General features: G+C 51.9%; 10 protein-coding genes and 2 non-coding genes across 12 annotated transcripts; 5 read left to right on the top strand and 7 right to left on the bottom strand.

Annotated features, from left to right (window-relative positions):
* Positions 1-496: 496 nt before the first annotated feature.
* On the top strand, positions 497-1,153 carry BO94DRAFT_591194 (uncharacterized protein; the record flags this gene model as incomplete). Its single annotated transcript, XM_025616095.1, has 1 exon — positions 497-1,153. One exon carries the CDS (start codon positions 497-499, stop codon positions 1,151-1,153), a length of 657 nt encoding a protein of 218 aa, XP_025461645.1.
* BO94DRAFT_613834 (uncharacterized protein) lies at positions 1,154-3,076 on the top strand (the record flags this gene model as incomplete). The annotated part of the gene is made up of 1 exon (XM_025616718.1): positions 1,154-3,076. A coding segment is annotated over one exon (1,923 nt), but the record flags the coding sequence as incomplete, so codon positions are not given.
* A 1,000-nt stretch (positions 3,077-4,076) lies between these two features.
* On the top strand, positions 4,077-5,577 carry BO94DRAFT_540666 (uncharacterized protein). The gene has a single exon (XM_025612963.1). The coding sequence runs from the start codon at positions 4,104-4,106 to the stop codon at positions 5,424-5,426; it is 1,323 nt and encodes a 440-aa protein (XP_025461647.1). The 5' UTR covers positions 4,077-4,103; the 3' UTR covers positions 5,427-5,577.
* Positions 5,578-6,184: 607 nt separating this feature from the next.
* On the bottom strand, positions 6,185-7,764 carry BO94DRAFT_629096 (dimethylaniline monooxygenase; the record flags this gene model as incomplete). The annotated part of the gene is made up of 2 exons (XM_025617536.1): positions 6,185-7,643; positions 7,727-7,764. 2 exons carry the CDS (start codon positions 7,762-7,764, stop codon positions 6,185-6,187), a joined length of 1,497 nt encoding a protein of 498 aa, XP_025461648.1.
* Positions 7,765-8,343: 579 nt separating this feature from the next.
* Positions 8,344-9,558, top strand: BO94DRAFT_591197 (NAD(P)-dependent alcohol dehydrogenase; the record flags this gene model as incomplete). Its single annotated transcript, XM_025616096.1, has 3 exons — positions 8,344-8,545; positions 8,610-9,360; positions 9,411-9,558. 3 exons carry the CDS (start codon positions 8,344-8,346, stop codon positions 9,556-9,558), a joined length of 1,101 nt encoding a protein of 366 aa, XP_025461649.1.
* Positions 9,559-9,877: 319 nt separating this feature from the next.
* BO94DRAFT_591198 (ankyrin repeat domain-containing protein) lies at positions 9,878-11,477 on the bottom strand (the record flags this gene model as incomplete). The annotated part of the gene is made up of 2 exons (XM_025616097.1): positions 9,878-10,957; positions 11,007-11,477. 2 exons carry the CDS (start codon positions 11,475-11,477, stop codon positions 9,878-9,880), a joined length of 1,551 nt encoding a protein of 516 aa, XP_025461650.1.
* A 1,683-nt stretch (positions 11,478-13,160) lies between these two features.
* Positions 13,161-14,144, bottom strand: BO94DRAFT_479537 (uncharacterized protein; the record flags this gene model as incomplete). The annotated part of the gene is made up of 1 exon (XM_025608749.1): positions 13,161-14,144. A coding segment is annotated over one exon (984 nt), but the record flags the coding sequence as incomplete, so codon positions are not given.
* A 298-nt stretch (positions 14,145-14,442) lies between these two features.
* Positions 14,443-17,847, bottom strand: BO94DRAFT_570247 (P-loop containing nucleoside triphosphate hydrolase protein). The gene is made up of 4 exons (XM_025614789.1): positions 17,780-17,847; positions 17,491-17,724; positions 16,504-17,412; positions 14,443-16,450 (listed from the first exon to the last, which is right to left on the bottom strand). Exons 2-4 carry the CDS (start codon positions 17,612-17,614, stop codon positions 14,451-14,453), a joined length of 3,033 nt encoding a protein of 1,010 aa, XP_025461652.1. The 5' UTR covers positions 17,615-17,724; positions 17,780-17,847; the 3' UTR covers positions 14,443-14,450.
* Positions 17,848-19,864: 2,017 nt separating this feature from the next.
* Positions 19,865-19,938, bottom strand: BO94DRAFT_t304. The gene has a single exon. It is a non-coding gene; the product is annotated as a tRNA-Ile (tRNA).
* Positions 19,939-20,855: 917 nt separating this feature from the next.
* On the top strand, positions 20,856-20,929 carry BO94DRAFT_t302. Its single transcript has one exon. It is a non-coding gene; the product is annotated as a tRNA-Ile (tRNA).
* On the bottom strand, positions 20,856-23,793 carry BO94DRAFT_332533 (phosphatidate phosphatase App1 family protein). The gene has a single exon (XM_025606988.1). The coding sequence runs from the start codon at positions 23,639-23,641 to the stop codon at positions 21,218-21,220; it is 2,424 nt and encodes an 807-aa protein (XP_025461653.1). The 5' UTR covers positions 23,642-23,793; the 3' UTR covers positions 20,856-21,217.
* A 714-nt stretch (positions 23,794-24,507) lies between these two features.
* On the bottom strand, positions 24,508-27,065 carry BO94DRAFT_540667 (UV-endonuclease UVE-1). The gene is made up of 2 exons (XM_025612964.1): positions 26,257-27,065; positions 24,508-26,212 (listed from the first exon to the last, which is right to left on the bottom strand). The coding sequence occupies exons 1-2, from the start codon at positions 26,788-26,790 to the stop codon at positions 24,659-24,661; spliced, it is 2,088 nt and encodes a 695-aa protein (XP_025461654.1). The 5' UTR covers positions 26,791-27,065; the 3' UTR covers positions 24,508-24,658.
* Between the last annotated feature and the right edge of the window lie 3 nt (positions 27,066-27,068).

The raw sequence follows: 27,068 nt of genomic DNA on the forward strand, positions 1-27,068 counted from the left end.
AGGAGCCAGTTTACCGATACAGGCAAATTATACGCTTATCACGTCGCTCCTAATGCCTTTGAAAGAGTCCTGGAATCAGCGTCCGTAGGATTCTCCATGCTCTGGTTATAAGGGGGAGCTTCAACCGCGCGGCCAAATCGAGGGGTAGACAGACCCCCGATAGATCCTTGTCGATAGATGCATGACCCACCATGCCACCTCATCACATCACACTGCCTGTGCCGCGGCTGAACTTTGGACCCTTTCCCATCTTCTTCTTTCATATTCCCGCAGTTGGTTTCCTTGGTGACAGGCAACATACCCTGGAATCAATGCAATGGCAGTTGAAACATGTTTCTTCATCGGCTCAAACGCATTTTCCGAAAGTTGGTGGGCCAAAAGCAACAGCCATCCAGCCTGGAAGAACAGGGTGACCCGGCGCTTCCAGCAGTGAACACGGCTGCCACGAACCCAGACCTCAAAAGAAACCAACTTTCCCCAGCCGATCAGAGGAATAATGACATATCAAGTATTCCGCCTGGCGCACCTGTCCAAGGGCATCCAAGCTGTAAAGGGCTTGGTCGACCAGGCCGTCAAAGTGTCAACAGAGGCCTCGCTGGTATGGGCGGGCGTCTGTATCGTCTTACCCTTGATGACGAACATACATGCAGCATCGGTGGCCAACAGAGATGGGTTCCTCTATGTGACTCAGCGCCTAGGATTCTATCTGATTCTCGAGAAAAGGTTGCAGCCCAAGAAAGACCCAGAAACAAAGCGTGCTGATGGAGATGAGCTACAAAGCAAGCTCTATGAGAATCTGGTCGCGCTATATGAGAAGCTGCTCGAATTCCAGATCCAGAGCGTTATCCGGCTGTACCGCCCAAGTTATGCCAAAGATCTCTTCTTGCTCGAGGATTGGAGTTCAAAGAAGGAGGTAATCCTGAAGCTCGAAGATACGTTCAATCGCGACTTGCGCCAAATAATGGCGGTTGTGGACCAGGGAACTCTGCGCCAGATTGAAGAAATTCTTAGCCAGAGTAACCGATTTCTGACAGACCTCTTGCCGATCGCGGAGAAAGGCCTTGAAGTCCAAGAGCAACACCGGGATATAGCAAAAGAAATGCTGGATAAGATGCCAGACCAAGGGTTTGACGAGATGAGACAGTGTCATTAGGTCTTTCGGCTTACCCGAGAGGGTCGAGACGAGTCATACGAGAGCTACAGGACTCGGGTGAGAGAACGGATTGCTGGAACCTGTGAATGGTTTCTCTCACACCCCTCGTACAACAGCTGGTTGGACCAGCCCAATGATTCATTGATCCTTTCGGCTGATGCTGGCTGTGGAAAGTCAATCTTGGCAAAACACTTGGTCGACAGCAAGCTGGATGGTAGACACCCTGATGCTATCATCTGTTATTTCTTTTTCGATCAGCAGAGCCAGAATACCGCACGGCAAGCCCTCTGTGCCCTGATTCATCAGCTGGCCTCGCGAAAGTTTGATCTAATCAAGCACACCATGTCAGATTACAAGGCGAGCAAGGAAAAACTGGTCAATATAGACAGTGTTTTATGGGGGATCCTTTCGAGGATGGTGATGGATACCAGTATCGGTCAGGTCATCCTTATTCTCGATGCATTGGACGAATGTGATCAGTATGAATCGACGCGTTTTATCAATCAACTTCGAGAGTTGTACTTGGCGTGGGAGAACAAGGTGGTCAAGAAGGTCACGTTCCTTGCGACAACGAGGCCAAGCAGCGGCACCATATCAGAGCTTCAGAGTCTGATCACAACTTACCCTCAGTGCCATATATCTGCGGCGAATTGCTTCGGGGCGATTGCGAGAGAGGTGGACATAGTGATCGAGGCCCGTGCGACGGAACTGGAGGAGAAAGGTCGTTTGGATGAGGATACTAAATTCCATTTAGTGAGACGCCTACAGGAATCGTCCCAACGTACCTATCTCTGGGTCCACTCGATCTTCGAATGGATTGCCGCCACTGACGTTGAGAATGGTGAACGAGCGATTGACCAGATCATTGATGAGCCTCCGAAGACCGTCTACGATATATACACGAAAATGGTCAGGACTTCCAAAAGACCGGCCCTGGCAAGGAAAGCCTTCTCTATCATTCTAGCGGCTTACCGACCGCTCACATTACAAGAAATGCATATTGCGATGCACCTCGACTCCGTCTCGTCGGAACCGCCCGAACCGTATCGCAACCTCGAGCTACTTTTGCCGAACTGGTGCGGCTTACTGGTGACGGTCATCGAGAACCGAGTCTATCTATTGCATGAAACTGCTCGTGAGTTTCTTGTGAACGAGGGATTCTCCGCGGACGGTCAAATCCAAAGCGGGCCGTTGAGTGAAGTCGAAACCCATCAAGTTCTCGCATGGAGTTGTTTGAGTTACATTGAGGTGGCTCTTGAACCACCCCATCTTCAATCCAGGAACCGGTCGGGGAACAAGTCGTCCGAGAGCACATCGAGAGCATTGAACGAAGAGTTCTTGGATTACGTCGGTGAGAATCTGTTTCATCACATCCAAAAAGCTCAGCTAGAGGAGGATAAGGCTCTCGCGGTGAGGATCAAGAGGTTCTGTGATATACAGGACAGACACTGCCAAGTCTGGACAGAGGCAAAGCCACTTCAGGTCCGAGGGTTGCGCGTCGACTCTTACAATATGAGTACTTTGTGGATCGCATCGTATGCCGGCATGACAGCTGTGGTTGAGCAATTATTGGAAGAGGGGGACAACATCTGTGACACACGGAATCGAGACGGTCAAAATACACTGCTGGTCGCCGCGCTTCAGGGCTATGATCGTATTCTGGCCTTGCTCCTGACTGCAGACCAAGTGAGAAAAGATCTTCGGGATGCATGGCGCACGGGTCCATTGCAAGCCGCAGTGCAGTCACGTAATCCAGCGGCAGTCAAAGTGCTGCTGGAGTCGGGAGCAGTAGACGTCGATACATGGGACCCGAGTGGCCGGACCCCTTTCGATTGTGTGGCAGCCGATGGTGACCCGGACATGATTCGCGTCTTCCTTGACTTTGGGTCAGACGAGGCTTGTAACGTCAGGGACTTCTTGTGAAGGAGCCCTCTGATAACCGCGTGTGAAGAGGGGGATGTACAATTGTTTTGGCAACTGATCAACTCACGACGTTGTGATGTGAATGCTCAAGCCTGCCATGGGAGAACTGCCTTGACTTGCAGCATCATATTTGGGCTTGAGGACTTTGTGGCAGCGTTGTTGAAGCTCGATACCATCCAGGCAGATATCCCTGATAGATATGGGGAGACGCCACTGACATGGGCTGTTAAACTGGGGAATGGCAACATTCTGCAGTGCTTGATTGATTCGCGCAAGATCTGTATCGATGATACCGATAAATTCGGAAGAACAGCTCTTCACCAAGCTGCGGAAAGAGGTAGCTCTGATGCTGCCGAGATATTGCTTCCCTATCTGGCCGATCCCGACACTCCAGACTTTCAGGGATGGACCCCGTTGATGATAGCCGCTGGGAATGGGGATGAGGACATAGTCCGGGCACTTTTGAACAGTGGCAGGGTCAATGCAGGCCGAAGAAACGAACACGGGACAACGGCGTTGTTCAAGGCCACAAATCGAGGTTGCCGAGGCGTTGTCCAAATATTGCTTGATGCTTCCGTGGATGCAAATATACCCGACGAGGACGGCTGCACCCCTCTTATGATCGCGGCGCTGGCAGGCGACAAGGAAATTGCTTCCCTGCTTCTGCAGTCGAATGCTGCAGACTTGGACCTACAAGATGCTGACGGAAGAGACGCCATGTGGTATGCAGAGTTGAGGAATCGTACGGATGTCATGGACTTACTTCGAAGCTTCAAAACTAAACAGAGCTGTCAACTGCTGAGAGATTAGCCCAATGTACAATGAATTCAGTCATCCTCTGGACAATACAGATATGCAGCAGAGCCACTCGGAGATCCACATGGTCGGACTCCTGATCGGGAATAGTCCACGGTACGTCCCGTTACCAGATTGGGTTCCCGACGGGACGACTGCTATAAATAACTTGTTCACTTGGATGCGCCTCAACGATCGTTCAAGACACCAATTTTCGAGAACAATGGACACAATGACATATGGGTTGTCGGATCTCGACAAGGGAGGCTTTACCAAGAGTGTAAAGGTCGTCTTGTTCTATTACATCCCGGCCACGGTGGACCCAGAGAGGGTGGTTTCCTCTGTATTCGAGGGAGTGAAGAACGCTACTCGCCAGTTGCCCTTCATGGCCGGGCATCTCCAATTCAACCCATCCAAAACTCTCTGCATCGAGACCTCCCCCGATAGCTCGGTGGAAGTGAGCATACGCCGGTTCACAAGCACCGAGTGCGAGCCTTTCTCCATCTTGGCTAAAGCCTCTTTCTCTCCCAACCTGGACCTGACTCGATTCCTGCCCCAAGAACCAACGCCCACCCACCCCGTCTGCCTCATCCAATTGAGCCTCATCCAGGGAGGCCTGGTCATAGGGTTCCGAGTCGACCATGCAGCCGGCGACTGGGTATCCCTCGACACCTTCATCTCGCTCGTCTGTCAAAGCAGCAAGGCTCATCAGGAAGGCCAGGTCATGCCAGCCTATACCCCAGACCTGCACCGAGCCCCCTACAATACTCCGTCACCCGATGCCACTCTCTCCCAACAAGACCGACTTGCCCAGATCCCCCTATTCCACATCGTGAACAAATCCCAGTTCCAATTCAACCCTCCACCTTCCACCCGCGCCGGCATCTACCGCATCACAGAATCCACCATCCAACAACTCAAAGCTCAATGCGTCCCTTACTTGGATGAAGTCGAATACATAACCTCCTACGACTGCATCTCCGCCCTAATCTGGACATCCCTCACCCGGGCCCGCCTCCACATCCATCCAGACCAAGCCAACACCCCAACCCGCTTCGTCCACCCCATCGACGTCCGCTCCCGCGATCCTCACCACAAAACCTCGTCTCGATACTTTGGCAACGCCGTCATCGGGACCCTAGCTGGCCCAGTGCCCGCCACCACCCTCATCTCCAACGGCCTCGCCGCAGCAGCCACCCTAATCCGTCAATCTATTCACGCTATTGATATAAGCAAGATCGGACACCTGACGGCGTTGCAGGCCTCGCTTGCGGATACGGAGATGCTCCTTCCAAATGCTAACTTTGCAGGCATGGACCTGTTCATGAATACCTGGTATACGGGGAGCGCAGATAAGTATGATTTGGGAGCTACGGCAGGGCCCGTGGCCTTCCGGGTGCAAGCGGGGGTGCCGGGGGCGTGTGCGATGATTCTGCCTAATTTGGCTGGGGGTGCTACGAGGGTGTTTGAGGTCTTTGTGCAAGCGCCGGTGTCGGAGTATGAATGTTTGATGAAGGATAAGGGGTTTTTGGATTATTTCGAACATGTTGCGTGAGTGTTTATGATCAGCGTGAATGCGAAGTTCTTTGCATAGGTTATATAGTATTACTTGCCTGGACTTGTTTTTAGTTACGGATGATCTATTGATATCAATGTCTTGAGAATCTGACAATATAAAAAATAGTATTGATGACAATTTAAATGGCAGCGATGCTCCATTCGCGACCAACCGAGTATTCTGTGGGACTGCAGATATCCATCCTTGTCGAAGAACAACATCTCATCCACAACGGTGTAGCTCCACATTCCTAATCACAATTTCATGGATAAGCACCCGGCAATATATTACCAGATTCGGCAATCGGGGCCACAGACCGAGAGGAATACGGTAATTGTTGGCACCATCCCGATCCACTTATCCAATCACTTTCAGTTCTTATACCTTTCGCAAATCACAACAACAAGGCCACACTTTCTACAAAGATTAAAGATAGTTGAATAGTAGTATTATGCGTTAGTTTAGCAAGGCAAGAAAGGCTGACTATGATTTAATCCAGTCTCTAGTAACAAAAAAAGTACTGTAAACCTTGAACTTTATACTAGATCTCTGATATAAATACCCAGATAACAAGTAGTGGTTAGGTACTAGATATCATTCCAATACTTCATCAATATAACTGCCATACAATAAGAACATAATATCTAGTAAACAAACATCCCCCTTATCCCCAATCCCAACAACCCTAACCCCAATCCCAACACACACCCAACACTCACAACTTCACCACCCTCCCCTCCCCATTCCCCTCCCCCTCAACCGCCCCAAAACCCCTCCTTCCCCCTCAAAACCTCAAACGCCTCCTCCACCCACCTCTCCTCAAACCCCGGCAACCACCCCCCCACTCCATCCCCGCCGGCAATCCCCCTCAAAACCTCAAAATACTCCCCAAACTCGGGCTTAATCTCATGAAACGCCACCCCATTCCCCTTAGTTTTCAACCTCTCAAGCTCCCATTCCTCCTGCTCCAACCTCCCCGGAAGCCCACCCCCCCTGTTCGCAAAAAACCTCGCCACAGCAACAGCCTGGTACTCGTATACTCTGAAGCTCAACGCCGCGCGTATTTGGCCCACTAGTGCTAAGGACGGGTCCGTGATGGAGAAAATGTGTTGGTAGAAGCCTGCGACGCGGTTGTGTGCGGTTACTGGGGAGGGAGTTAGGAAGGGGTAGGATGGTTTGTAGCCGGTGGCGAAGATGACCTTGTCGATGGTGATTGGGGGGTGTGATGTGAAGTGGACTGTTATTGGTTTAGTACTTGTGGTTGTGGTGGATGAGGAAGGGGTAGGTGTGATGTGTGCGATAGTTGGTTTTCGTTGCACGTTGGGAAGGGACCATGCCGATTCAAGAGATGGGTTTGTGCCGCGTTGACTAACGTACAGGGGACCCTGGACGAGAGCGTGCAGGTCCGTGACGAGGTCGGCGGCGGAGATGTTCCCGCCTACGATTAGGACTCGTTGATTTATGTAGGTATCTGAGTGGCGGAAGGCTTTGGCGTGTTCGAAGGCGTGCGGGTGGGTTGTTGCGGTGGTGGCCAGGCCGGGGATATCAGGGATGAAGGGCTCGTTGTAGTGGCCTGAGGCGACGATGACGGCGTCGAAGGTCTCGGTCCACCAGTAGTCGCTTGGTTGGTGACGGTAGAGGTGGTTGGATTTGCGGAGGGTGAGGGTCCATTCGGAGGCACCGGGGGGTTTGTGGATGCGTTCGACGGTGGTGTTGAAGGAGACGAGGTTCAGGTACGGGATGAAGAGGTCTTCGAGGTAGTTTGCGACGACGCGAAAGGGACGGGTGGCGTTGGCGGGGCCGAATTGCTTGATGGAGGTGGCCGAGTTGATTGCTGGGAAGGGCGTGTGGGTGAAGGACATGGTTTTGGCACCGACGTTGCTGTCCAGGTGGGGGTAGATGGCTGTTCGGGCGCTGGGGTCGTCGGGTTGGGGAGGGGTGAATTGGGGGAGGGTTGTTGGGATGGGATTCGGGGTGGATGGGGATGGGGTGCCTGGGGGTCGGAAGGGGTCGGGGATTGGGTCGTAGTGCCAGATGCCTCCTACGCGGTTGTGGCGTTCGAAGACGCGGATCGTGTCGAAGGTGTTTTCGTCGTGGAGGGCTTTGACGGCTGAGAGGCCCGAGGGGCCGGTGCCGATGATGGCGATGCGACGGTAGCGGGGGGCATGGTTTAGTTGGATGAGGGTTGGATTAGTATAGAATTGGGGGATTTGGCTGGTATTGGATGGGTATAAATATAGGGATGGTGCAGGGGGGATTGTCCCTTGGGAGCGTGATGTTGCGTGCTATCTCCTGACGTGATCGGCGCTAGAATGATGCAGGTGATAACTGCCATGTGGATTGGGGGCTGGTAAGTGGTCAATGGCGTTGCTGTGCATGGTGCTAAGGGGGTATTATCTTTATCTTTACTTAATATATGGACTGTCATTGATAATCATCATGCTTATAGACTCCTTCTTTCAGGGTTGGATAAGTCCCGTGACTATCCCACGATGTACATGCCTCAGGCATTCAACTTGTTTTATGCAACATCACCCTTAGCTCGAAACAAAGACCCATTGAACATCCATGGTTCCACAGTATCCCCATATGCTGCCCGGAATTAAAGCAGTGGATTCAGGCTGAGACTTCCGACAAACACCGTAAAATCCAATATTAAATCCGAGTCGGTCTTGGCCGGATCCCAGATCTACCCACAGTCCCATCGGCATCCACAGCATCGTCGGAAATCCGGATTTATGAGAAACCTTCGGCCTCCCTCTCGGCATGCCGACCCCCAAAACAAGAATCTGTTCTCCACGAAGCTAATTTCGGGCTCTACAGCCGGCAATACCAAATCTTTAAATATAAAACAACACCTCCGCCATGTAAACCCTTCCACCAACCGATCCATTCAGTCCATCACATCACAAACATGCCTCCCCCCCGAGCCCTAGTTTCCCACGGCCCCTACAAAACCAAAGGCTGGAAGCTCGAGAACGTATCCCTGCGACCTCTCCGAGAAAACGAACTACTTGTGGAAGTGATTGCCTCGGGCATCTGTCAAACGGATTTACATTTCGCGGGGTTGCAAAGTGGTCATGGGGTGCATTATCCGAGGGTGATGGGGCATGAAGGTATTCCCTCCCCCTACTCCTTCCTTCCCCAGGGGAATGGCATAATCTAATGAAGGATTTACAGGGGCAGGATACGTCCGACAACTCGGACCTAATGTGACAACCGCCCAGGTCGACGACCCAATCCTCATGTCTTTCTCAGCATGTCAGACCTGCGAATGTTGTCGTCGGGGCCATCCCGCGCATTGTCACAGTTTCGATCGGATTAATTTCGAGGCGACGGGTGAGAATCGTGTATTTTGGGAGAAGGGGGAATGGGAGGGGTCAGCGGAGCCGGAGATCTTTGGGCAGTTCTTTGGGCAGTCGAGTTTTGCGAGCTGGACGATTGTGCGGGAGGATGCGGTGGTGAATGTTTCTGGGTTGGTGGAGGGGAGGGAGGATCTTCAGCTGTTGGCGCCGTTGGGGTGTGGGATTCAGACGGGGGTGGGGGCGGTGATTAATGCGGCTGGGGCACAGGCTGAAGATACGGTTGCGGTTTTGGGGCTGGGAGGGGTGGGATTGAGTGCTGTGATGGGGGCGAGGATTGCTGGGTGTAAGACGATTGTTGGGATTGCGCGGAATGAGGCCCGTCTGCAGTTGGCGTTGGCGTTGGGGGCGACGCATGTGGTTAAGATTGATTCTGCAGATCTGAGTGCTGTCACGGAGGGGGTGCGTGCGGTGACGAACGGGGTGGGTGCTGATGTGACGTTGGAGACCACGGGAGTGCCGGAGTTGGTGGCGGAGGGGATTCGCATGACGGCTAACAAGGGGAGGGTGGTGCAGTTGGGGACGGCGCCGGAGATGGCGGTGCTGAATCTCCCCATTCATGAGTTATGGTGGCGGGAAAGCAGTATATGGGGGTGGTGGAGGGGGATGTGGTCCCTAGGGAGTTTGTGCCCCGGATGATTGAGTGGGTGAAGGAGGGTCTGTTGCCGTTGCAGAAGATTGTGGGCTTTTATCCGGCAGAAGAGTTTGAGGTGGCGATTGCGGATATGAAGAGTGGGAGGACTATCAAGCCGGTTCTGCTATGGTGAGAAGTATTTTGGAAATTGTCTATGGGTCAGCTTGATCAGAGTATCCTTCTTGTACAGATGTATATGCCTCGGAGCATCATGCTTGATGGAGATGGCAGTGTGATGGTTTCGAGTTTAATTCGTAGTCCAGCAATGCTTTCTCATACAAACTTTTATATAGATAAAGAGACATTTTTGATTGATTATTACATATCATGAAGATCTACTCAACATGAGAGCAGTGTAGTTCGAAGATAGACTTAGGGCTAGCCGAGAGGTTCTCCCACCACCTTGTTCCCATTCCCCTTAGTGACTCGCTGTAATGTTGGAAGGTATGGGATCATCCAGTGCTGGCTTGTTTCTGTCTCGCCATAGCAGACGATATATCTTTCTGATAGGCCGGGTATCGCACTCTCCACGAATACTGTCGCGCCATCTTGACCCACTGCCAATGTTCGCGCTCACGCGCACTATGCTCAGCCGACCGGAACAGACGTTCCACCGCGGTCCATGGCTTGAGTCGGGCCTCCAGCTCCTGGAAGATCATCTCATCTAGACCGATGTGTCGACCGACTAGGTTGGCACTCAACGGCTCGGGGCTGTTGTATCGCATGCTTTCCCGGAGGCTATCCAGCGGCAACAGATCGGCGCCGCGATTGAGCAGCATGCGTATGCGCTCGCGACCGGCGCTAGGCTCGCCGTAGAAGCCATAATGACTGGCCACGCGCTCGAGTGTGGTCCCGTAAGAGGTGCTTTCGTCGATGTCCAGGCCGTATTGTAGTAGGAAATCTATGGTAGCAGCGACATCCGCATCCTCCGCCTCCGCACAAGCCACATTGGCAAGCAGATTGACCGCAGAGGGCGACTGGGCACGCACCGGAAACCCTCGGTCGAGCAACCACTGAACGATCTGAGCCTTCCCCGTCGAGGCCGCGACCCCGAGGGCCTGTTCGCATCCGGATCGATCGAGATGATCTGGTAAGAGGAACGTATCCCATTTGCCCGTGCCGATGAGGAGATCGAGAACCCGGCGGCCCCCGCGGATGGCTTGGTGCAGGAGATTGTATCGAGTCAAACTGCGCGACAGATCGAATCCCTGATCGATCAGCATCTGGACTGCTGCCGTCTGGCCCGAGGCCAGAATGATGGCGGTTAACGAGTCTCCCCGGCCGTCCACGGCGGTAGGATCGGCCCCCGCGGCGAGCAGGCAGCGAAAGATGCCCTCAAAGGGGAGGGAGTGCTTCAACGCCGAGTCGTCCACCGAATTGAACCATCGACTGCGATCGTTCGGATCTGCACCAGCGCGCAGTAACCAGGAAACCATTGCCTCTGAGCCCTGGTCAATGGCCTCGAACAACGGCCTCCGCACGTGCATGTGTCCCGGCGCTGGAGAGACCTCTGCCCCGTGAGCAAGGACCGGCTGCGTGCATCAGAGGAGTTTGTCCGTCGCACGAGGCCGGATAGTCCACATGATACGGTCGCGGCAGATGTTCCATGAAGCAACGGGCTAGGCCCTCCTGGCCATGTCTGGCGGCCAGCAAAAGCAGGCTCCCAGGAGATTTGCAATAATGACAGTGATGGGGATTCCGCCAACCCCACGTGTGACGAATGTTCACCCCCTGCTCGTACAGACAGCGCACGATGGCTTCGTTGCCTTGGATCACCGCCAGCGCCATTGGTCGCCATTTCATTTCGGGATCACACTTGTCTGCTGAGGCTCCGGCCTCCAGGGATTGCTGCACAGTCGTGAGGGGTCCATGCATGATCCCCCAGCCTAAAGCCGAGCTTTCTTCATAGCGCACGTTATGTTTGTACAACATTGGGTTCACGGTGTGGTAGAGGATGGGATGGGAGCGAGCGAATGCATTGATTTCACTTTCATATTCCAGTAGGTCCACGATCTGCTCGATGAGTTCATAGGGAAGGGTTAAAGCCGTCATGATATTAGATGTTTCCTCACCATGTTGAAGAGGGAATCCGCGGCTTATCAAATGTTGGGCCAGTGAAGAATCTGTCTAGAATGGGTATAGATTACCCGCGGCCCTGTGGGGGTCTTTGCCTAATTAGGTTAGGGTGGGCATATATTTCGCCAAATGAGGATTCCGGGCAGGCTGACCCATTGCCTACTGCGGCTAGATCGATACATTGTATTTGTCTTGTAGCCTATATCTATACATTCGTGTATCATCCATACTGTCCCCGATTGAGTATGAGGGTCAGCATAAGTCAAACTATTCTTGCCAAGTGTGACTTTGTTAGGCCCCTGTTTACACTCCAGATAGACTCTTATATTGATACCTAGACTGGACAGACGCTGAGATGAGTGACTGCCCCTAATCCGGCACTATTGACGGTCTTGGGGCAGCCGGTAAATCCTGGCAATTTTTAGATAATCGGTGGAACTTTATTGATGATTACCGAGGATTCGATGAACTGTCTTGCTATGCATATATCCAGGGGCTTCACAATTCAGTTCGGAGTCAAAGTAGACAGACATTTAGTCTTCTAGGGTCGAACATGAAACGAAAGGACCAAACTATGAAAGGCAGGGAGAGCAACACGCATGACACAACAACAACAACAACAACAACAAGAAGAAGAAGAAGAAGCTTTACTACACTATATACAACTATCAACAACTGCTATTACAGAGCCTTTTTGTCATTAGAAAGGGCTGACAATCGCTGAGCATAAAAAGAGCTATGTTTTTTCACGGGAACTTTGGGTGGAAGTTTGCGTTTTCCACTCCCCGCCCCTGAGGTATCTTGCGTGCTCTCCCTAAAGACATTGGATGGTGGAGTTGGGAGAGGGTTAGACAGAGGCGAGGTAAAAGAGCGCACGCTAATAGGACGCAGGTTAGAAGGAGGCAAGCTAAAAGCACGCTGGCTAAAACCAGACGATGAGGTCGCGGTTGGTGTATCATTGACCGGTTCCTCGATTGCAGTGCCAGCAGGATTCTCTCGGGTGGTCGACTTTCTTTCAGACGGCGCACGAAAGTGCTTGCTCCATCGATTCTCTGACGCCTTCGATTGCTGTGGGGTGGCTGGTCTTTCCACGCCACTCTCGTTGGACTCTGGCTGCTTTGAGGATTTCACCACGTTGGCAGAGGACCCTGGGTCCTTCCGAAGGAAAGTAGGCACCGAGTCGGCCATATTATCTAGAGTAGGTTCGCAAGAAATCTGCCAGGCAGCGGTTTTTTTAAGCTTCTTGTTATTGGTGTGCATCTCTACTTCCTCCTCCAGAATGCCTCCGGTTGCGTTGATGGCGGCGTCGAGGTTTCTCACGCATTGAGATAGTGTCTCAAGTTGGGAGGTGATATGTTCGACCCTCGTTAGCAGAATATTCCACTCCTCCCGGGTGACGTATTCAGAATTCTTGACCTGATGCTGGATATTAGGCTCCATTTGCGTGAAGGCTTGTCTCAGGCCAGCATCAAGATCCAGGGCAGGCTGGGCCTCGACACACATGTCCATTTCCTTATTTTGTATAGCGGCCACGGCTTTGTCAAGATGATCGATGCGGTATCGAATCCTGTCCATGAATGCTTGATGACGTTCCAATGATTCATTGACGCTGGATAAGCGTCGTGTCTGCTCGATATACCCGTCCGCCGATGCCCGGATCCTCATTCCAGACACCATATATTCAGTCACAGAACCTAAAAATTCCTTCGCGTACACGGCCGCAGTCAGGGCCGCATATCCACTCCACCCACGATACTGGTGCGAGTCCGCGTAATCGCAAAGCCCGCGAATTGGCAGACAATCGATCTTGGTCGTAACATCGGTGGTTCCGGTTTGAAAGCACAGCACGTTGTTCTCGAGGGAAAGTTCATTGCGAATCCCAGCGTCCATAATACGTTGATCGACAAATCCCACCGCGCCATAGTGAACTTGAAACTCACGGTCCTGGGTGCGCTGGGGCCGCGAAATAGTCACCAAGACTTGCTTGGGACTGGGGACCAAGCATTCACAACATCTCGGAATGTGTGCATATTCAGTCTGATACAGACAATCCGACTGTGGGTGTGGGCATTTGAAATGGTCGTCTGTCATACAGATCTGTTCGACGAGGGAGCTCAGGGATAGACCTATGCCCAGGCCACCTGCAAGTCTCCGCTTGAATTCGGTGATCCCAGTGGAAATGGTCCGGGAGGGTTGATGTTTCAGTTCAGTTCCGGGGGTCTGGACGGCTCCGCGACTGTAGGGAACGACAATGCTGGTCCCTATGACCACGTCGCCGAGGCGCACATCGGCGGCATGCTCATCAATGCCCTCGTGGTTGTTTTTCACCGGTGGGACCCCGCTTGCAGTCCCTACCAGGAGGACGAAGCGAAGGGAAGTGAATGTCAGCAACATGTCATCGATCACGGCTGCCACGGTAAACTCGGGTCCCGTGGCAGGAATACATATCACGACGTTGTGGTTGCCCATACGGCCGAGCTGGTAATCGAACTTTCGCTGATCGTTCAGTCGTCGGAGCGAGGTATTGGGCTCATGAAGCTCATCAACCACCCATGTGGCCGCAATGTACTCGTCATCCGTCGTGCTGATCCAGCCAATGGTGTAGTCGCAGACTTCGAGGTCCTCGTCGTTGGAATTGACCATATCTGCAGATTCCAGTGCTAACCTTAGTGGAATGATCGGGTGGGCAGCAATGTGTTCGTCTTTTATATAGAAAAAAAAGGAAGGGGTGCAGGAAACATTCGAGATGGGGGCAAACAGCGTCAGGGACGGTGATTGGGTGGAGGATGCTGCAGGAGACCGGAGCAACTTAACATTCAGCCTATCGCTGCAGTCTGCATGCCTGCCCAATTGGTCGATCTGGCACAATTCTACGACGAAAATGGACCGTAAGATCAACGCGAAGCATAATTTCGCGAGAGCTTATATTGAGTTAAAGTACCTATTCTCTCAAGAAGACTCCGACCCAAAAAGCGACCTCAACACCGATCCATCACGCTGTAGCAGCTCACGCACATCACCCACCTCCGCAACACAGCCCTGATCCAAAACCACCACAGAGTCTGCCTCGGCAATCGTTTCCAGCCGATGAGCCACAACAAGAACGGTATATCCTCTGAACTCCTCGCGTAGCACCTTCTGTATCAATGCGTCTGTCTCAAAATCGATACTACTAGTAGCCTCATCGAGCAAAATGACTTTTCCACGCGAGCGACGAAGCAAAAGGGCCCGCGCAAGAGAGAAAAGCTGTAACTGGCCCTGCGATAACGGCCACTCCTTCATCGGTACGTCAAGAAAGACAGTCGATGTGAAGCCGGAATCAATGGCTCTATTTTCCAAAGTAGAGGAGAGGTGGACTTTATCCAGGGCGTCTAAGATCTCGTCATTGGTTGCGGTGCCGGTTGCGTCCAGGTTTTGACGCACGGTGTCGCTGGCAAGAATGAATGAGTCTTGGGGGACGGTGATCAGTCGAGACCGGACTACATCTCGGGAGATAGAGCTCAGGTTTAAGCCGTCGATGATGATGCTGCCCTCGGATAGCTCGAGAAGACGAACGAAACTCAGGAAGAGGGACGATTTTCCGCTGCCGGTGCGTCCGCAGATGCCGACTGTCTGGCCTGGGGATAGTTTCAATGAGATGTGGTCAAGAGCGTGAGCGTGGGGTTCCAACAATGCCGATGCTTCGGTTGGCTGGTCGTAGTCTGCAACAACATTCCTCAGTTCGACTGCACCGCTAGCGGGCCATGATTTGGGGGGTACCAGTGGCGAGGCTGGTTCTGGCTCCGGGGTCACCGTTTTCGCAAAATCCATAATGCGCGAAATGACGCCCAGCGAGGCATCAAAGTTCGCCCATGATTGAACGGTGATCAATAGGACCATATTCACCGTCAGAATCACATTCATGCTGATTCCCACATCGCCCGCTGTAAAGCTATCCGTCAGGGTAACAATGAGGACCACGTTGAGCAGGGCCACCCCAGCGACGATCAAGTCCAGCACCAGGGCTAGCCATTGTTCGATGGAGAAGAGGGTATAGGAGGGTAATTGTGCGGCATCAACTGCTTTGCTATTCTCGGCGGCATACGCATCCTCCCATCCAAACGCACGAATGGTCGCGATTCCCTGGACGGTTTCCAAAAAGTTGTTGCTGGGAAGGGCATTTGCTTCCATGCTGAGCCACCGCAGTTGTCTGCTGGTGAGTAGGTATATCTTCTGGATGGCATAGACGATCAGGGCCAGAATGGGAAAAGTGATAAGCATGTATGTCTGTGCCATGAAGAGCAAAAAGACCTGGGCGAGAAGCTTGAAGGCTTGACTTCCGAGAGCAGCTACTTGACCGGGTAGGCGGCGATCAACTTGTGTCATGTCTTGGCTGAATCGCGACAGAGTCGTGCCGATATCCGTGGATGTGATGAATGCCAATGGGGCCTTCACCACTGTCTTCAGTAGCTGATTGTGTAGATTGCGGCCAGATGTGGGTACTATGAGTAGTGAGACAGTGCTGATACTGGCGAGAGCGGACCAATGGCCAAGGGAGAGAGCAAGGTAGACTGCAAGATGGAGCCATGTCCGTTGTCCTGCATCATTGTCCTCTGACCACCATCGAAGCCATGTTTGGATTAGCACAGCAAAAGTCGCGGAAGAAATCATAATGAGAAGGGTGGCGAAAACACGGGTTTTTCCAATAGCTTGAATGTAGTGCCAATAGATGGCACCGTTTCCCGTTTGACGGTTCAAATCCGACGGTGTCTTTGCCTTGGGCGGTTCCTCAGGTTGAAAGGGCGGATAATTGGTTTCTTCGGTAGCATCGTCGCTTATATCAAACACCTCGAGTGGCTTCAAGCTACTGAAACGATCTTGGCCCTTGATTTGATCCCATGGGCCCTGCTCGGCAATGCTCCCGTCATTGTTAAGCACAATAACCTCGTCTGCGAACGGGAGAAAGTTGACTAGGTCGGAGATGTCAGTCGAGATACTCTGAAGTGTCTTGCAATCTACATACCTGTGTGTGTGCTCAGGATCACAGTCTTTCCGAGTTCACGAAACAGACCAGCTGGACCTAGCAAGCGATTGGCGATGCGTCCAGCAGTTCGAGCGTCAAGTGCGCTAAACACATCATCAAGAACCAGAATATCTAGCCCAGAATAGATGGCTCGGGCGAGTGCTACTCGTTGTCTTTGGCCCCCTGAAAGAGATGTCCCTCCGTTGCCGATAATCGTGCGATCTCCCGCAGGCAGCTTTTGAAGATCATATTCCAGGTCGCAAGCTCTGATTACTCGTCGATACCAATCTTCGTCGGTCACTTTAGAGCCTGGAGGTCCTGCAACATTATCACGAATCGTGCCGCTTCCTAACCAGGGTGACTGGGCACAGTATGCCATCACTCCAGAAGTGACCAGTGCGGTCCCAGATTCGGGTTGCAGATCACCTATGATAGTCCTGAGCAATGTTGTTTTACCAGAGCCAGTGGGTCCAGTAATTATCACAATCGAGCCAATGCCAATACCAAACGTGATGTTCTGTAGCACCGGTCTGGATCCATTTCCATAAGTGACTGTCAGATCTTCAACTGAAACAGCATCAACTCTGCCAAAGTCGATGGACTCAAAAGCCACATGCTGATCACGCTCTGGCGTACTACCTGAAGTCTCCGTCTCAAGCGCAAGGACAATGCGATCGTCTTCTTGTATGGGCTCTAACAAATAGCTTTGAATCCGATCAAACCCTGCAAGTGCTGAGAAAAATCCAGGAAGGGCGAACAAGATTGAGTTGGCTGGCAGGGTAACCATCTGGACCAGTGCGAACGAAGTGAAAATTCCATCTGCATCTAGAAGGGCATTTCCAGTGAGCTTGGCCCAAATGGTGTAGATGCCAAGGGTGATGGCAGGTCCAAGAGCATTTAGGAAACTTGCTAAGAGATATCAGTTCTTGTCAGCCCTGCGTGGTAGAACACAGGAGTGAAGAACAAGTAGAAAACATTTTAACTTACCAGAAGCTGCTAAAAGCACGTCAAGCCAATAGATAACTCGAGCTGCAGTTAACTCCATGTCACGAGCGTCTTGAATCTTTCCTTGAACATTCTGTGGAAAGCCCATTGCTTTGATTGACTTCATTTTTTCAAGGACTGTCTTGATGAGGCCGATTCGCGTCTGTGTGGCATCATTCCATGCCCTTTGCTTTGCGACGAATACCTTGGAGACATACTTGCTGCACTGAGAAGTACCTGGACAATTCTGTCAACAATAACGAAACACAGGTGTATCAGGGTGGAGACCGACATAGAAGTAAAATGATAGGCACAATGCTGACCCAGTTGAGTCTAGAAACCAGCAAGAAGAGGCCCAAGCCCAGCGACAGAGCCGATGACCATAAATTATGGAATCGTGACACAGCCATCTGCACATCTTCTACATCGTTTCCAAACAAGGCAATGGCGGAGTGATCGTCATGATTGGACTGCAAGGCTTTTTCGTGGATGATTCCGACTAGTGATCCTTTAACGGCAATGTCTACTCTTCGCTTCGCGATATCCCGTTGGCCGTTCAGAATCTATTGATAAGGTTAGCTTATTCGGAACAACCCGAGAGCGTCGATGTTGCTACTCACAGCTAGGCCAATGTAAATGAAAGCTGCTAAAACCACCAGCTTGAAGCCCTGGAGCTTTCTTGCGCTTTCAGCCGAAGAATCACTTACGAAGGTGATCAACTGCGACATCAGCAGGGGCTGCGCATAGCGAATGATAGTTGCAGCAAGCATATATGGGACGACCTGCAGATTTTCCTTTCTGATACATCTCAGCGTAGCCAAGGCGAGGGCGTATCTTTTCTCTGGCTTGGCTATTGTAGTAGGTGAGTAGTCATTCGAGGCAAAGGCAGGGACTACTTATTGTGGACGCACATCGGTTATCCCAGCATTTCTTCATTCTAGCCCTGAGCAGCTTGGATGAGAGCCTACTCGGCAGCGGAGGAAGGTCTCCTGGCTCGAGAAGCTTGGAATACCCTTTTCTGAGAAGAGTATTCACCCACCAATAGAGCACTAAACCGAACGTACTTTCCGTCTCTTCAAACGAGAAGTCGCGCCTGGACTCACGAAGAATGCAGCGCTTGCTTTGCAACTCCAGAGCCAGAAGCACTAGTTTGACAATAAATGTTGCCAAGTATAGAGAGGAAACTTGACACTGGTGTGTTCCGAGCAAATGCAGCAGGCTGGCATGCACCACGTCGAGAAATATCGATAACTCCAAGGTTGCATTGAGCAGGTCAAAAGGTTTGACTGATCGTGCATGGTTTATCAGGGACAAGTAGGGAATGAAGCCAGAAACAGCGAGAAGACCGATAGCTGGGCCGAGAAATTTTGCGGAAGAGTCTGCTTGAACCTCGATTATCACCAGGGCCAGATATAGGACAAACAAAGCTGTCGAAGTAGCCTGACAGATGGAAAATCAGTCCATGTCGCAATAAAAGAGAGACGCAGTTCACCTACTACTTTGTAGGCTCCTTTCCTATTTTGGACCACTTTGATGGGTTCGTGTCGAAGTCGAGCGTAGTTCCAAGGCGCAAAGACGGCCAAAATCAATGCCGGAAAGAATGGCACGAATGACGATAGCAGATCTTGCCATGGCGTAGAATGTTGAGTCAGGCTACGGTGAGAAGGCCAGCAAAGCTGCTCCCCCTGCCCGATCAACTTGGAGACTAGCGCATCCATCTCGATCGCATTGGCAAAATGGTGTCGAGCGAGGAGCCCTCAATGACGCAGAAACAATAAGGCAGGCAGGAAAGTCATCTCTCTTTAACGAAAGGGCGTTCCCATCCTCCAAGGGGTAATTCGCTGTCGCCATCAGCTAGGATCAATAAACAAGATGAACTCCCTCCGCCGGGCTCCGCCGGACATCGCGGGATTGGTGAAATTGGGGGTACGCTTTGGTCCATGAGACGTCGATAAGCCTTCTGTCGCGGATTGCCCCACCACAGAACATGATCCCATTGACTTGTTGGATGTCTCTATCAGAGGGGGTACGCAACGAGATGTCCCTAAGGCTGAGCTAAGCCTTCGATTGCAGATCGTCCCACCGAGGAACATGTTACCATTGGCTTGTCTCTATCAGCGACAGAAACCACGTTGGATGTTGCCTGGCGGAGGTCCAGCCGCGGTGCCATGGCGAAATCAAATGATTCTGGAGTGTAGCTTGATTGGCGGGAATGTCCAGGCTAATACTAGTAATGTGCAGGCAACAACCAACGGGTAAAGCCCTCGGATAAAGCAACGAGAACAATGAAAGGATAGATAGATGAATAGATGGATAAATGGACTCACTCCATGGAATATAATGTCCGATAAATGAAAGAAAGAAAAAAGCAAAAAGATGGTCCCAGAGGGGCTCGAACCCTCGACTTTAACGTTATTAGCGTTACGCTCTAACCAACTGAGCTATGGGACCAGTTGATGAATGTTTGCTTGTTTTAATGCTCTATAAGCCAACTTTAAACTTTACTGCTTTTGTGTTTGGGGTGGTCATTCCCTTGGTTGGCCATAGTCCATACATACAAAAAACCCGAGGGTGTAGTGGAGGGGATGATACTTTCCCTTTCCTTAATGGATCCTATACAATTTTAGGTGTACATGGTATAAATATATCTGTGTATAGTGTCATTATATATTGACTTTCTTTGCCTGTTGATGATTCAGGAGTAGTGGGGGGTTCATTCCTTGGAAGGATTGTTTGGGAGACATGCTGGTGGCGGTGGTTGTTAGATGCAAGAAAGGAAGTGTGGTCGAATCTCGGATGTTCTGTTACATACCTGAATAGTGATATAGACTAGGCTTTGAGCAATTGGTGAAATATAAGGCTATGCAGTATTAATCCGGTATGGTTGGCTTTGTGTGCTGTGTCTGTCGTTGTTCTTCATGTGGGTGGGTGCACCTGCTACTTGCTTGTTGGTCCATCCATGGTTTGTTCTCTGGATGCGGTACTATTTGTGTTGTATTGTGGGGATTATTCATCATGCAACACCTTCAGATCTGATGTGGTTCCTGTCAATTGTCATGTTCTGGGTTCCACTCTTATATGGGCATGATACACGATCCATGCTGGTTGTATATGTTTCCCGACAACACCAAAGTTAACCACACAACTAATATTATCATCATCAAAAGGCACCGGAATTGGGGCCGTCAATCATGAGATAAGCCAACTTATACATATTATATGTAGTATAGATTGTAAATGGCAGGGATATTTACTAACCAGAGGATTCATTCCCTAAGGTGCATACAAGACTTTCCACATTCTTGTTCCGACAGTGAAATCTATGTTAGCTTAATATAACACTAAATACGGCCCGTAGATATCAACAGGGTCCCATAGCTCAGTTGGTTAGAGCGTAACGCTAATAACGTTAAAGTCGAGGGTTCGAGCCCCTCTGGGACCATCTTTTTGTGTATCTTTCATCTCGGATGTCCATCCCATCCACATTTAATCAATATGAGAGAATTGTGTGTGTGGTTTTGCACCGCCATCAATTAGTTCATTGCAATCACTCCCTCCTTTCTTTTTCTCCTCTGTTTGGTTGATTCGACCGTGGGACAACCCCACCCGGCTACACATGCTGCACCAAGCACAATTGGTTCATCAGTCGTCGAGGTATAGATTCATAAATACAGTGATGATCATATATACATGGCTACTATGCCTACATTATCACAAAGCATAGATCTAACTAGCCCCTTCTTATATCCTTCATGGCTTCCTCTACCAACCAGGCACTAACATCCTGTGCGTCTTGGCCCACGCGCCAGCTACCAAGCACCACGCCTTGGTTCTCCAGGAGATCTTGTGCCCGTCCCCAGCGCCGTCGCCACAGCTCCTCCCGTTTATTGGGTAGCGGAGCTGCCGTTGGATTCGAATTGCTATCCACACTGGTGTTCGATCTACTCAGCGACGAGTTCGACTGGGTTGATCTGAGAACGCTCGACGGAGTTGATGACCAATTCAGACGTTCCGAGGCATACTGCAATGCCGCTCCAGCCGCTGTAGCCGCAGATGCCGGATACGATTGTTTCTGGGGCTCTGGACGGTTCGTCCCCTGGTGTGGAACAAAGTCCTCAGTCGAGGCCACCGTGTTAGCTCTACGCGGCGGAGGGGGTGGTGGTGGTTGCTTCGAGCGCGGAGGCCTCGTATCATTGACATCTTGCGAAGTAGACATAGCTTCTTGCATGCCAGGCTTAGGCCGTATAGGCAATTGCTTCATGCTCCCAGATGTATTGTTCTCGCTAGAACTTGAACTCAGTCCTTCGGGCGAGGTATCTGGTTTCATTGAAGAACGGCGTGGCGGCAGTGGTGGCACAGGCTTACGTTTGACTGTCTCCTGGAATGAAGGCTGATCGCCTCTCCCTATATCTGGATTCGTCGACACCGAGCGCAAAGAGGACGGTTTGGAGGGCTTCGCAGGTGGCAAGCGCCCGATAGAGGGCTTTCTCATATCAGCCAAAGGTATCTTTTGCTCCACTTCATCACGGAGATCGATCAAGTCGGCATTGTCTAGGCTCACGGTATCTGCAGGCGGACCGACCGTCTCACGAGGCCGACGAGGTGGCAATGCCGGTCGTTTGTCCATTGAATTAGGATCGTCCACTAGCCGAGAGGTGCTACGGCTCCGTGTCAGATCATGCTCCAAGTGGTCAACAGATTTCTCGAAGAACTTCTTCCGGTCTGTCGTAGTAACGTCACGAATAAAGATACCGAGAATCCGCCCGGGATTCGCCAGAACGATGTCAGTATAAACCTCCAGATCCGCCTCACCACTGTCACCCACAAGAATGAACTTGCGGGTGGGAAAGTCTCTTAGGATCTGCTCCAGAGAACCCCTCTTCCTCTCGGCCGTAGGCTCGAATATACCCTGAAGCATACCGCTGTACTGCTTCAAGTGAAAGGAGCCAGGAGGAAGTCCAGCAAGCTTGAAGTAGCGATCCAGAAGTGGATAAAGTTGCCATGGGGCATTGGAGACATAGTGTAGATCGACCCCCATCTTGGCCAACTTATTATACCACTCGGTGACACCGTCCACCGTCAATTCATTCAATTCGCGCACGAATGTATTGCGAAACATCTCCTTGGCCCCGCTAGCAATGGCGGAATGTTTCACCGTATCGTCGATATCACTGATCAAGCTGACCCCAGTGGGCTCGATGATCCTGACCTCCTTCACCGCTGAGAGATCCTCCGAGGCCAGCACGCGGACGTGAGTCGGAATAAATGGCAGGCCGGCTCGTAGTTGAAAGTGGCCGGATTCGTCGGTCATGACGCTTCTCGACTGGCTCTTTTCATCGTTGAAAAAGAACACGGTGACAGGAATGTTGGTTGCTGGGTTGGTAAGAAACGGACGGAGTCGCTCCATAAGGTGCGCATTAGCAACGGATATTTCATCCTTGGTCAGCGGTACGTTGGTGGATCCTGATGTTGCTGTCCTCTGAAGAGAGCGCCCAGGAGGCATCTCTGCACTGTCTTTCCATGCTGAATCGGCCCCTCCTTCTGCCTTTCGGATGATCGACTGTGCCTCCGTATCGACCAGCTCATCGTCTCTATCACTCCTTTGATTGGTTCCATTGGACTCATCGCTCGAGTTATTCACAGGCGCCGGCACGCCGCTTAGCTTCCTAGCGAGAGCAACCATCAGACGATGCTTTCGCGTCATCGGCCCGCGATGAGGTGCGTATACCCAGCCACGCACATCGACTGCGACGATTGCATTCTCGTCTTCCAGCTCATCCCACGCAGGCATGGCAGAGCCAAAGCCGTCGGACTCGTCTCGGTACTCCTCGATGGTTGCATTCGACCCTCGACGGCGGCTACTGTACGGGTCAGACCGACCGTCCTTGACCACCCGCCTCGCATAGCTTGGAAATATGACCATCTCCTCGAACTCGGATCGCGCAATCTCCACATCTGGAAAAGCCCCAGGTGCATCATGATAGTTCTCGTAGTCGCGCTGTCCGTTGATCTGCGCCGACCATTGTGCAGTATATGTTTGACGCAGCTCATTAGCAGCTTTCAGGTAGTCGAAAACCTTCTTACGGCGAGCACCCCGCTCCCGACCGGTATTAGAGCCCCATGCTGGCGAAGATGAAGGGTCGTACTGTGACATTGGCGTCGGACCTGGATTCTTGCTACCTGCTCGCAGAGCTCTGCCGCTTTGAACCAGCCGACCCTGTACAATCTCACTCGCAGCAGTAGCAGTCCTACCCAAGCGTTTCCCTTTTCCGACCAGATAGCCCAGAACGCCCTTCCTGCCAGACCCCCGCCTGAGTGCAAGTCTCCCTTGCCGCTTGACTATTGCCCGGTATACCCTTGCCTGTGCTCGATGTCGAAGGGCGGGGAGTGTTTCGTGGCGGAGACTCCAGAGGCGGGACTGCGCACGGCGGGTGGCGTGTGGTCCGAAGAGGAAACGAATGAAATGGAAGAGTTTCCCTTTTCTTGAATCGCGGCCTGGGAAGCGGAGCGGAGGAGGAAGGGGGCGGTACGGTAATGGTGGCCTAATAGGGGCCCGGGGCGTGCGCCAGCGAATGCGAGGAGGTAGTTGCGGAGCCACGGTATGCGATTTATGAGACGTGTATGAGGGGTAGAGGTAGTCCTTTAATCAGAGGTGGGCAGGCAAGGCTGTGCCTTGCTTGTGGGTTAGCACATGCGCCGCTGAGTGGAGAGGATGACGAACCCGGACTCGCAAGGCTGGGTTACCAAGCCGATGGATCGGAGTGAGGAAGGTTTTCAGAATTAAGGACAAATTCACGCCTGGAGCATTGTTGTGATGTGAGGTTCAGTGCAAGAGGGCTGACGACCATTGCGAGGGGATGGCAACGTCAGGTTGGCAGCGGGAAGAAACACCAGGTGGAGATCCCGCCCGATCGGGAAGGTTCTGGCCCGCAAGTCGAGGCGCCAATATTTACTAGTATTTGATTGAAGCTCGTTGACATACCTACCCTTCACTTCTACTGGCGCAAGAGATAAGAGAATGTGCAAGATCTTATATATATACCCGTATTGAGTCTATCCAAACACCCCAAAACCCATTTTATAACCATAACCCGCGCCATAGCTCTATAACCTAGAAAGGAGTATAAAAGGCGTCTAAACAGGTATATTATACAGGGACACAAGCAGTAAGTTAAGCTGAATCTGCATCTTCAGCATAATCTACTTTCTTGGCTCGTCGACTGCGACGAACCCCATTGCTCTGTGATGGCTTAAGGGCTGGCATTTCTGGAATCTCGGGTTCCTCGGTCTCCGAGGCAGACGGAGTAGAGATCGCTGGAGAAGCCTTCCGTTTCCTGGAGGCTGGCTTCTTCACACTGGAAGCCCTCTTCACTCCTCGAGTAGTCTTGGAGACCGGAGTAGCGAGCACATCGCCATCCGGTTCACCATCTTGCTTTACCGTGTCTCCATTTTCGCTCGTTGCCTTCTTCGCGGGCGTACGGCGGGGACTCCGGGCAGCTGGGGTACGAACGATCTTCTTTGGTCGAAGCCATTCCTCCATGCCAGGGGGCCAATAAACCCTTCCGTCGGGACCACCCATGCCCGCGTCTTCTTCCGAAACGGTCTGAGCAGGTGGAATCTGGCCTTCCAGATCAACGAAGCCGCCATTCTTCTTGGACTTTCTCGGCGGCTTGAATGGTTTGTTTTCATCATTCCGCACATGGGGTATTATGTCGTTGAAGAGATCGTGACCGGGCAGCTTAAAAGTCCGCATCAACTCGAAAACAGCCTGCTCTTTATCCTTGGCCTCGATCATCAAGTCCATGGTAGGATCACAAGGTGGCAGAGTGGATACCCGAGGGCTGTGCTTTCGACGTTGACGGTTCGTAATAGCAGACGGAGTCGGCTCGGAATAATGCATTTTCTGCGTAATGCTCTTCCGGGTCCAGGTCGCCTTGATTCGATCAAACAGGGGCATGATGTCCTGCGTGCCTTCGCGGACTTGACTCGAATCAAAGATGATATTATGATGATGAAAGTCGAGTACCAGGGGAATACTCAACTCTTCGCAGATGGGCAGAAGATCGTGCACCGACCAGCTGACATCATCGTTCTCCAGAACAAGCCGATTTTTGACGTCCTGTGAGAGACCTCGGTAGTTCTCTCTAAACCGATCAAGCGTAGCTTCTTTGTCGCCAAACACGCCGCCCATATGCAGAATCATGACAGCATCGCGATCCTGTTGAGGTGGCAGCTGAAGCAGCTGAAGCATCTCCGAGTGATATTCCAAATCTCGGATGGAGCTCTCCACAACTTCGTCCTTCGGGGACCCCAGCTGAGTGAACTGACCGGGATGCACGCTCACCCGATGGCCGAGCTCAGCGATGACACGACCAGCCTCTGCCAGCACCTCCGAAGCAAACGGAGCCAGCTTATAGCCGTATTCTTTATGACTCGCAAACGGAAACATTTCGCTGCTCAATCGCATGAATTTGATTCCGTAGCGATCATTCCAACGCAGCATTTTCACGAGATCCCGAGCATTGGTAAGGCCCAGAGCCTCAACATACGATTGACCGCGTGCGACATCCGGAGGCTGATTTCGATCGGGGCGGTTCTTGGTCGGATGAGGAGGCTGCGAAGGATCCAAGAGGGGATGACGATTTTCAAGGATGGAGGCGATACGACAGGTCCGGGAACAGAAAACGGGCGGGTTCGAGTACCGTAGATACGTATTCAAGCAAGCCTATTCCATGAGATTATGTTGAAAGAGAGACAAAGAAGACTCACGTATCCCAATCTCCCTTTCCACGGGAGGGGCAGATAGCTGCTATGGACGGGCGGAGGCCGTGACAGCGCATCCTGAAGCTCCTCAGCCGCAACCGGTACATCTTCATCCGACTCTGGATCCATTGCTGCACCGATTTTCGGTTCCTCTTTGACATCGACATCTTGTACCTCATGAAGGACGTTGCCATCCACCCCGTCTTGCAAGATCTCATCGATCGCCATTGCGGCCTGTGTAACGTTTGAGACAGCGCGCGAACCTGCTGGTATCCTTGAAGGGGTAAAGGCCACAGATGCCGTCACAGGTCTGGATGATCGGCAGGGATGTGTGGTGACACTCGAGGCGTGCAAAGGTAGGGAGCCGCAGCGGGTATGGATTGGCGACGGGTTTGCCACTTGGATTATCCGCACCGAGGACAAGTGGCGAACCTGGCAAAATTGGGAGCCAGAATTCTGGGGGACATGGTAGTGGGCGACATGTTGGACGGGAAGAAGAGCGCGATGGAACCTCTGCCTGGGCGAGATCCACAAAGACATTCAGCAGACGCGTTTTGTCGTCGAGGAGGTTGGAAGGAACTAGACTCGGTGATCACACTGGCGCAGGGGCCGATACATCATGCTGTTGAGCGCAGGGAAGAAGGGGGGATGGACAGATGAAAGCGTCGAGATGATGCAAGAGGGATTCCGAAAGGCCGATGAGGAGGCCGATCGGCGCTAGTCCGGATTGGGGTCGTTCCTGCAGTTATGCCTCTTCCGGATTAGTTAGTGGCACTTATGTTATGGGCATAGCATAGTCATAACTCGGGCCTATGTGT

Source organism: Aspergillus sclerotioniger (assembly GCF_003184525.1).
Source record: "Aspergillus sclerotioniger CBS 115572 chromosome Unknown BO94scaffold_52, whole genome shotgun sequence".
NCBI classification, from domain to species: domain Eukaryota; kingdom Fungi; phylum Ascomycota; class Eurotiomycetes; order Eurotiales; family Aspergillaceae; genus Aspergillus; species Aspergillus sclerotioniger.